General features: G+C 31.6%; 1 protein-coding gene across 1 annotated transcript in view; it reads left to right on the forward strand.

Annotated features, from left to right (window-relative positions):
* MAP3K7 (mitogen-activated protein kinase kinase kinase 7) overlaps nucleotides 1-11,341 on the forward strand; it is a 60,920-nt gene that overhangs the window by 40,645 nt on the left and 8,934 nt on the right. Inside the window, exon 13 of the mRNA XM_023534839.1 lies at nucleotides 10,127-10,232. Coding sequence (XP_023390607.1) covers nucleotides 10,127-10,232 — 106 coding nt within the window. The remainder of the gene's footprint in view (nucleotides 1-10,126; nucleotides 10,233-11,341) is intronic.

The raw sequence follows: 11,341 nt of genomic DNA on the forward strand, positions 1-11,341 counted from the left end.
GCTGGATTTATATTTTTATGAAATATCCTTAAGGCTATTTACTAAGCAGATGGATAAACTCTAGAAAGGCCTCTATCCCAGTTATTAAGATTTTCATTCTTCATCTTTATGTTTCTGGATGGTCTTCTAAACTCCCCTTAACTCTTTATTACTACTTCTTTGTAGATGACCCAGACAGTGCTATAATTTAAGCCATTATTGACTAATACAGAATTTTAACCAACCAAGTATATAAAATTGCAGCTCAGTCATTGTTTTTTCCTGTCTTATTCAGATTGACACACTTGACCCACAAAATTTATATCATATTCTTAAAATAAATGAGAACTATGAAGTGTTTTTGTTATACGTTTCTAGTTGTGCAGAAATAAATTTTATGAGCACAGCATGCATCTGAAGTAATAAAACATTTTGGTCTATATTCATGTAAAATTATAGGATTATATATTATAAACAATGTGACTTAATTTATTCTAAAATGTATTAGTATTTTTATCCTAGAAAGATGTTTTATTATCTTTGTAGTCCTTAAAAATTTGAAAGCCTATTTAGCTATCAACTAGCAAAAACCACTTGAGATATTTAAGTGATAGATATCCTTGATCTTTATTTATATGTGAAAATATTTTTATTTCGCATAGTGCCTATACATACGCTTATATACACATATATTCCATACACATTAATTTATTATATATTTTATGATAGTAAGTGACTGTAAATCTTGATTTCATTTATTTAATAGCAGCTTTTTCAAGATATCTGTTTGTGAGACCCCAGAACTTTTGAATGAAGTTTCCCGCTTTTCTCCCCTTCAAATATTTAAAGTATTGATAGGGCGTTTAGTAACAGATTGTTTAATATCTGGTATTTGCTTCGATTCCTTAGAGGCTTGATGAGCTCAGCCTTTTTAACTCTGTTTACCATTGCCATTGATGTTCCAGTTATGAGAAACTCTAGCCAAGTGTTCTCCTGTTGACTGGGAATGAGAAGCTTGCCCTAAGACAATCCAGGAGCATCTGCTAGTGCGAGTACTTTTCTCTGTACTCTGATAAAGGCATTTCTATAATTCAGGACTGACCTCAGCATACCAAGTCTTACTTATTTCCTCACAATTTTTGTGTTACTTGAGATTATTATTATTAACCTTTTCATATACAGTACGTTCAGGTAGTAAACCACTGAACTGAGGCAGTCTGTGGTTGTAGGACAGTCATTTGCATGAATTGTCATGAACTTACTCCAAAAGATTTGGAGTGAAAGGGAGTTTGATATGGCAGTAAAATAATGTGCTAAAATAGGTGATACATAGCCACTATGTAACTAGTTTTTAAAATTGATTCACTCTTTCAATTATTCAAGTATTAGAAACTTAAAATGCCTAATATCCAGTTTGGGATGCAAATGACAAACAGGAATCCTAATATACTATGAAAACATTTTTCTCTGAAAATGTTATAATAATTGACCATTAAGTATTTTATATTACTCATGAAAATAATATTATTTGAAAAAGAAAAGTACGCACAATATGGACTTTCAATATTGAAAGTATAGTACTTTTTAAAGTCTGGCTAAGTCATGAGTAAACATATGTGTAGGGATTTTTTGTTTGTTCATTTGTTTTGGCCATGGAGATTGCTAAAGAATATGAAGAAGAAAAGAATTTGCCCACCTAGTATAATTATTATAGGAAGAGAGAGAACTTACTAATAAAGTTTTAACATTACATCTAATAGAGGAAAGTGAACTGACCAGAGTTTGTACTTTATTGAAATTAGTTCAAAACTGATTGATTGTTTTTATACTGCCATTTCTTTTGAGAGAAATATTGAGTAAAGCAAGCTTCTTAATTAAAAATAGTTGCGTAAGTATTTGTATAAACTAACAATGTACTACTCACTTGGAAATTAATTAATTCAGGAAGCTTACTGAGCATACATAATGCATCTGGCCTCCTAGATACTTTGAAAAGATATGAAAAATTAAAAAGCAGCCCCTGATGTCCAAGAACTGATCTGCCGAGGAACTCAGCATCCTTAGAACGTAAACAGTTTCTCAGAACACCAGTAGACAGGTTATGTCGAGCCCAAGATAGGATGAGACAAAATAAGACCATTTTATAATATTGTCTAAGCACAGACAAAAACAAGGTCACTGTGCTACCCGCAAAATGTCAGACATTACCCTCTCCTAGTTAATGTGAGTGACTACTGCTGCTTTACCAATTGCAGCTTTATCCTCACTCTGGTCTGCCCTGCCTGTAGAATTGCTCCTGTTCTCCGACAATAGCCAATCTAGAATGAACCCCACCTTCCTTGGGGCCTCCCCCAAATCACAAAGCAAAATCCCAAATCCTATTATGAGCTCTTTCTAAAACCCTCTTACTGAGACACCCCACAATGTTCCATGGTGAGCATTCTGCTTCACTTCAACTAAAATTAAACCCAACTCATCCTACTATACATGTGTTCCTGGTGGGTTTTACCTGGGGGGCATTGACTACCAAGAAGGCCCAGTGCCCAAGGAGCTTATTTGGGCAGAACAGATTTATGCCCAGATCAGTTAAAGAACTATAGTAATAACAGGTGCCATTTATTTATTGTGTACCAAATTTGTGTCAGTCATGCCTTTAATATAAGTTATTTAATCTTAACCGTATAAATTTGGTATTATTTTCCTCACTTTGCGAATAGAGGGTTAGAGAAACCTAAGTCTCTTACCAGCCTGACACCATCAGTAATTGCCATTTGAATCCAGATCTGATTCCAAAGCACACAAACTCTACACTCCTTATCATTCCATCTTACATATAAATTTGAATAATTCATGCTAACATAATCCTAGATCTCTTCAATTTCAAGTGTTTTGCCTTCTGATAGTCTGCATTGTCATTAATTATTTAAATAGTTTTCAGTGATGATGAATTTTAGCTGTATCATTGTTGAGCAAAGCTAACCTACCTTAATAATTTCTACAGATCACTGCACAGATTTATTTTTTATACATCTGAGTGAGCCTTTCTGTGTTTCACTAAAATTATACATCCTCACATATGCCTATATACTCCCTCTGAAATTATATCCAATATCTGTTTTCACGATTTCTTTTAGAGGGAGCCTAAGCCAATGAAACTTACAACTTCAAAATGATGCAATTATGATTATTTAGAGAACGAGACATACTGTATTTTTATATGGAGTTTATAATCTGCTGTTACTAGTCAGATGTGTGACTTTGGGCAAGTTCCTTAATTTCCCAGAACTTCAGCTACTTTATCTGCCAGTGGGGACCATAACACCCACTCATAAGGGTTCATATAACGTGAAAGTACCTGACACACATGTTGTGTGCCTGCCTCCCCATAGTGTGCCTCCCAGAGTTCTTACCACTTCCTCGCTATCATAATAGTGAATTACTATCCAAAAGTAAAACAGAAATAGCACTTGGAAAGAAAGAAAATCTTTTGGCATTCTATTCTTTCTGTATCAGAAGTTTCTGTCAAGGATCATAGAAAGTATTTGCCTTAAAGGCCTTTTATCACATATCCAGAGATATATTATCATACATAGTTGTTATTTCAGGTATATCATTTATTATACTACTACTTTTGTCCATCCTCAATCTGCACCTTCTTTAGTGTAAATAATTATCAAAGTTCCAAATCAGAAGCTTACATAATAATTGTAAATAATTCCTGGTTCATAGTATACCTTTCTATTGGAGAAATAAAAGACAATATAAGAATAATAAAATTCTAAAATTTCCTTGTAATGAACAATAGCAAAGCCAGAATTAGATTGAGCCTGTACCTTCAGATTAGAAAGAATGTTTTCAGTACACCCCGTCATGTATAAATTTAATTGAATTATCTGTGACTGTTGTGATGAAGGAAATACCCTTGTAAACACACATTACCAACTGATATCAATTTTTTTAATATTTATAATCAGAAGTTACTTCAGCAAGAATATTTAAATCAACATCTAATCTCCGTGTTTTATGCTTGTATAATTTTAGCAACTAAGATTTCTGAGAGTTTTAAATAGCTTTAAAATGTCAGTCTAAAAAGTAGCACTGGCCATAAATTCTTGCCTTATGAAAATATTTTCCCAGTCCTTCAGGTGAGACATAAAAAGAAGCAAAGCTTTATTTTTGACTGTAAAATAACTCCCAATTTCTTTTTATAAGTATAGAGATAAAGTTCTGGTCCAAGTCCAATTCTCGTTTGTGTCTACTGATGCTAATTTGCCTCTGCAGTTTAAATTTGGCTTAGTGTTCATTTGCTGCCTTAAATTGCTATGTGGCATTTCTATATTCTTGTAACCACTTTCATATCTAATCCTTGTGGTAAGTCAAGTTTCTCTGTATCTCTTAAACTTTGCAGTTTATACAAACATAGAATAAAGTATTTGTACATGTCTTGAAGGAGCAACCAAAAGAGTTAATAGTTTGAGAGCGTTTATGGCCATCAGAATTTTGCCTTTTTTTTTTTTTAAATAGCTAATATAAAATAAGACTTTTTCCATAGTAGGTTGTAAGCAGTAACATAAACTTAACCGACAAACTAGATTTTTTTAAATTGTCAGATTTTACCTATTTCTCTTATTTATGACTTTTATTTTTCAAGTATTCAAAAAGTACAGTAAATGGCTTATTTTTTAAATATTTCTTTAGTTTTTTTATACAACCATGTTAACATATTATTCCTTGAAATATGAAGACTTATTTAGTTAATTTATGGATTAAAATGTAGCTCATTAGAGCTTATAGCTTTAAAGAAAGACCAGTTTTGAAACTTGACCTAAAAATTAGTCTTATTTCTTAGTTTTATAGCTATAGGAAATCTCAATTAGAACAAATGAGTATGCACACGAAGTAATATCTAAGAGTTTCTTGGAAAATAGAAGGTGAAATAAAATAAATAAGTAGCAGAGGATTCTCTTGGGAAAGATATAAATTTAAAGAATACTGTAATGCCTAGGAGGTCCCAATAGGATTATTTGTTTTAATATGCCAAATGTTTCGTGGCTTTTTTTAACTCTACAAATTCTTATATTTTGTAAACTTAATTATTACTTGTACTGTCTTATTTAATTTCTCATAACTGATATTGAGTCTTACATATCACATTTATTTCTCCTCTTAAATTGTTAATGTAAAAATATTAATATAAAATTAGGTTGACTGTGAAACCCTCTTCTGCTAGCACTTTGAAGAAAAATTGTTCTTGTTTTACAATAGAAATTATAACTATGGTCAAATGAGTGTACTCTTTTTATATCACAAGACTCGCCTCCAGTCAAAGAGGTTAAAAGGACTCAGTAATGTCATAATATATGTACTTGTTTTACCAAGGCTAACAGCATGCTAAAAGTAAGAGTTACACATTTCATCACTGGTTCTCTTTAATGTGTGTTCTTATTCTTATATACAAAAGATAAATAAGCTTTAGCACCAGTCTTATTTCTAAGTGCCAACAGCTTATATTATTATCTTTATATTCAATGAGTATTTATTATGTGGTTATTGTATATTCAGCAGTTTTCTAAATCCTGGGGAGTATAATACAAAGTACATATGATCTCTGCCCTTAGGAGATTATAATGCTTTTGTGAAGTCACAAACTTTGAATGTAATATAAAGTATTTCTGGCTCAAGTTGAAGTTTATGAAGAAATGGAGTATAAATACAGACAAGATTCAGATAAAAATGTCTTTTTGATAGGGTTTAGTCACCGAATATATTTTTATGAAAGAACTGTGATTTTGATCTAGAGAAGGAATTGTCAAGTGCTACAAGTCTACTCAAACCCTGAGTTGTACTATCTCCAAACCCTGACTTAACTATTGCTACTTCTTCTCATCCATAACTGATAGATAAGGAGCCTAAGATTCAGGCCGCGTTATTTGTTCAAGTTCACACAGCTGTAAATGGCAAAATTGAGATGTAAACTCAGATCTCTAAAGTATTAGACTAAATCATGTGAATTTGCTGATATTTGACTGTTTTTGACCTATAAAAATGGCAGTTTTATATAGTTCAGTTTCATACATGTTCTTTGCACTATACCTTTGAATGAACATAGGATCAATATTAAAATCAGGGTGAAAAACAAGGACAGAAGGAATTGTCAGGGGAGAGACAATCAGAATAGGTAAGGTAAACCTGCCAATAGAGGGTCAGGAATGCCAGGGTGAAAATTTCAGAACTGATCCAGTAACAGCCAATAAGTGAACGTTTTGAGTTCTGCACACTGCTAGGCTCTCCTCATCCTCAAACACAAGTTCTGGCTTTGTATGCAAAACACTGGGATGTAACAAGAATAAGGACATAATATTGAAGGTAACCTGAGCTGGTCCTTACAGGATGGAGAGGAATTAGCAAGGAGGAGAGAAGAACAGAATGAGTATTGTGATACACAGGGCTCCTTTATAAGTGTGGCAGCTAGTCTGATACAGAGTTTTGAACTGTTTATGGTATAGAAAAGCTTTGAAATTTCTGAAGCAATTTCAATAGGTACCCTAGATGAAAGTAATATTACATCAGTTTTTCTTTTCTTTGAAATTCTTTTATGGTTTGATTAAGGAAATTGTAATAAAAGTGCCTTTCACAATTTAGTATCCTAAATCCATTGTATGTTTTCAAGGCTTAATATCAGAGAATTTTAGCCCTGGATGGAACACTAAGTCATCACATCATTAACCCAGCCTCAAGCCCTCTCCAGATAAAGCGAGACTCCTTGAAGTAAACTAAATCAGACATTATACCATAATTAGAACTCACATCTGCTAATTTCTACTCAAGGTGGTTTATACTACTGTATTGATCTCATTTTTACAGTCTTTGAGTGTTTTTGTATTCACACATTGAAACTGGACATAAGATTCTTTATGAATTTATATATTTTTTATGTTTTACTTTATATAACTCCATATTTTTTGAGTCTCCTATTAGGTGTTTAGTAACACTTAAAAGATGATTTTAAAAAAATCTTTATGAAATCCATTTTAGCTTATATGTCCTTGAGAGTTTTTAGTACATGAAATATAAATACATAGACTAGAATACATGTACTACATAACATAAGCTATGAAAGCTGATAATAAAACGAACACTTACGAACGCACCACCCTACTTAGGAAATGGAACATGATCAATTCCTGTGACTCCCTCTGTGTATTCCTCACCTATGGCCTCGTCATCCTCCCACCAGCCACAATGCATTTTTTATTGTATATCATGTTTCTAGACTTTTTATACCTTTTACCTGGTTAAGAAAGTCTCTTCTTAATGAAATTTAGGTTTTTAAATGTATGTTTCATAAATGGATGTTAAATTTTGTCCAGTGCTTATTATGCATCTGTTGAGATTTTTCTCCTTTAACCTGTTAAGGTGATGAATTAGATTAATAGAATTCTTAATGTCAAGTGATCTTTGCATCTGTGAGATAACCTCAACCTTTTAAATTATTTTTATTGCTTCTACACTGCCAGATTCTATTTGTTAATATAATTTTTAGGACTTTTGATTTTCGCATTTATTTTTGTAAATGAAATTAGCTAATAGTTTTTCTTGTCCATTAGTCAGGTTTTACTGCCTTCACAATATGAGTCAGGAAGTGTTTCTTGTTTTTATAGACTAATTTCTTGAAGATGGAAAATGTCATTTTATTAATTGTTTGGTAGAACTCACCTGTAAAACCCTCTGGGCTTGGTATTTCCTATAATGAATAGAAATTTTGGTAATTTATTAATTTTGGGGAGGAGGAATTTGTCTGTGTCACTCTAATAAGTTTTTTTCATTTACTAACCTCAAAATGTTTATAGTATGCTCATGTTTTTACTGTGTTTCTTTTGACAATCTTAAACCTTAGTTCTTTTTCTATCTATGTAAGTTAAATCCTTTGCTTGTAAATTATCATTGCTTCTGATTTTTTTCATATAAACATTTGGAATTAAATATTTTTCTCTAATTGCTTCTTTAGTTGTACCTCACTTTAGCATGATTCAAGTTAAAATTCAGTTTATATATTTGCTGATTTCCATTTTGCATCTGTTGAGGTTTTTCTCCTTTAACCTGTTAAGGTGATGAATTAGATTATTATTTTCTTTATTATTTTTTTATTATTATTATTAGATTATTATTTTCTTTGACCAGTGGTAAGTTATTAGAAGTGTTTAAATGTCTAAACATAGGCGGTTTTTAAGGTTAATTTTGAATCAATACAAAAAGATAGCGTTTATATGATAATGAATTTTTTCTTAACTTTATTGAGATTTGTTTTATAACTTAGTACATGATCAGTTTATATAAATGTTCCATGGGTACTTAATAAAATGTTAATTCTCCATTTTGGCATAAGATTCAATATCATAGATCAAGCTTGCTTTTTATGGAATTCAGGTTTTACTATGTACATGTTTTGATTTTTGGACTGCTTTTATATATCATTTACAGAAGATTATTAAAACATCTCACTATGATTGTAAATATGTCCCTTTCTCCATATAGTTTTATTGCTTTATATGTTTGGAAGGTTTATATAGGTACAGCATATACATTTTTAATTGTTATATGCTGAATTGAATCACTTATATCTCTTTTCTCTAATAATTTATTTTTCCTCTAAAATATATTCTCTCTAGTATTAATATGGCTATATAACTTTATTTGGTATAGTTTTTGCCTGGTTATCATTTTTCTCTCTCTTCTATTTTCTCTATCTCCGTGGATTAGATATGTCTCTTACAAAAAGCATTAATCCAAGCCTGCCAGTTTAATTTTTTAAATATCTTAACTTGAGGGTGTAATCCATTTATATTTATTATGGTTACTGATAAATTTTTTCTCTTATTTTATGCTTTATTATTATTATTTTTTTTTTTTTTTTTGCCTTCCTTTAGATTCAGTAAACATACTTCTCATTCCATTATCTTTCTGATTTGGGAGTTACTTATATTATTACTTTTAGTAATTACCTGTGATATTTTAACACTCATGCCCAACCTAAAGTTAATATCTTTACCCTCATTCTGTACAATATAAGGATTTTTTAATCTATATTCCTCTTGCTGATGCTATTGTTATTCAGATTTTAGTACCATCTTATTTCTTTGGTATTTCTATAAATTAGTCATTGTTTCCATATTTAATATTTTCAGTGTATATATTCATACTTGTGTTTATTAATAATCCTGATTACAACTTGGCCCTTCCATCAGGGAAAAACTCTTCTTCTCCCTAAAGAACTTGCTTTAGAAATACTTATGAGAAGAGTCTGTGAATGGTGAAGTCAGTTTTTGCTCACCTGAAAATGCTTTCTGACCTCATTCTTTACATTTTGTTGACTAAACAATTCTAAGTTGGCAGTTATTTTCTTTTAGCAGTTTGAAGGTATTCCACTTTATTCTGGCTTCCCTTGTTGCTATTGAGAATCTAGCTGATATTCTTTTATAATCTATCTTTTCTCTCCGGCTGCTTTTTGCCATGTTCTATTTATCTTTGTTTGCTAGAGTTTGATTATAATGCATCCCATATTTAACTCGGCATTGTAGGTTTTATCTTATATTTTTCTGCTTGGGATTTGCTATGTTTGGGATTTGTTGTGTCTCCCACCAGATTTTTTGTGGATTCACAGTGGATGCATTTTCTCTTCTCCATCCAGAGCCACTGTCAAGACAGACAAATTTACTTATTGTCTGCTTTTGTAAGGTAGATTTTGTTTCTTAGTTCACGCTTTCCCTAAGAGTAAAACCTTTCTTGGGTTTCAGCCTTAAGCATGGGGGTTCTCCAGCCTCACTCCTTTCCTGTAAAGGCCAAGACCTTATATCTGTTCCTCTGAGTACAGCAGGCGTTCAAAACAAAAGCTCTAGGCCATTTGTTTTCGACATGTGTATGTGTATATGAGAAGGAGAGAGAGAGAGAGAAAATATGTGTGAGATCTTAGACAATTTACTTAGTTTCTTTTGCAAAGAGTATTTTACTTAGTTTCTTTTGCAAAGACTTCTGCTAATAGAAATGGTATTCTGTCCTTTGCCTTATAACGGAAATTTTCTCCTGTCATTTTTTTTTTTTTTTTTAAATAAAAACTACATTTTGTTTCTCCTGTCTCTTATTCCTATAGGCGAGCAGTAGGTCATCCAGTCCTAGCGTCAGAATGATCACTCCCTCAGGACCAACCTCAGAAAAGCCAGCTCGAAGTCATCCATGGACCCCTGATGATTCTACAGGTGACCAGTTTATTTTCTCATTAAATTACAAAGTTGAATTTGCCATGTTTATGTTCATTTTGTGTCATTAATCTTTACAAATGTGGGCATTTACAGTAGTTTAGATTTTCATATTAATAAAATCAAATATTTAGCAATAAACTTAAAAATGTCTTTTTGCATACTGAGACAAAGATCATTTGCCTTCTGCATTTTTCCCCTCAGATATTAAACATGTATTTTGGGAATGTTTTGTTTTGGGGTTTTCCCAAATAGGAAGATACTATGTGCTTGATACTTTAGTTTGTGATTATCCTATTATACTCTGTCCTGCTGGATGATAGTAGTAAAGTTGTTATCTTTTAAATATCTAAAATCAGCAGAATGGTAAAAATAATCATCTTCATCTCTTTCTTTTGTTTTAAAGATACAGGATATCATATACTTTAGTGAGAAAAAAATTTCCGACCATTGACTTTTTGAATCGTTTTTAACTGACAGGGAGACTTCATTTCAGTTATGTAAATGTTATGTTAAATAAATCTTTAAAAGTCTGTTAAGCATTATTAAGATGTCCTAACGTGAATAACTAACTGATCAAAATATTAGTATTAAAATCTAGTGATGGAATAGTTTTATTATAGGCAAGGAGAAAATTATATGCATAGTGGAATTTACTTTTCCTTAGCATTAAGAGAATACTGTGATAAGTACTCAGCAGTATGCTGCTATAAAGTTACTGTTTATGTGTTGTTTGTCAGTGAAGGAACAGTGATCTCTTAGACCTTGGAAAATTATAAAATCAACAATGTTAGTGATAGTGGCAATTAAATTGAAATTAAAAATCAGCTTTCTGTGTTTACAAACTAAAATACTGCTTGTAAGTATTTATAGATATTTGGCATGGTTTAGTCAAATTCATAATTAAATTTAAAAAATTAACCCGAGTGGCTTCTCTTGTGTTATGAAAGATAGAACTATGTTTAGCCAGGGGTGTACTCTCTAGTTTTAGTAAGTTTAAATTTAGTGGTAGCAAAAACTTTTCTAAGTTTCACCCCCTAGGACAGCCCAACTTAGGATTGTTTAGATCATTTACCACTACTCAAAACAGGCAGAATTCATCATGATGT

The sequence above is a fragment of the Pteropus vampyrus genome, unplaced genomic scaffold (genome assembly GCF_000151845.1).
Source record: "Pteropus vampyrus isolate Shadow unplaced genomic scaffold, Pvam_2.0 Scaffold133, whole genome shotgun sequence".
In the NCBI taxonomy this organism is placed as follows: Eukaryota; Metazoa; Chordata; class Mammalia; order Chiroptera; family Pteropodidae; genus Pteropus; species Pteropus vampyrus.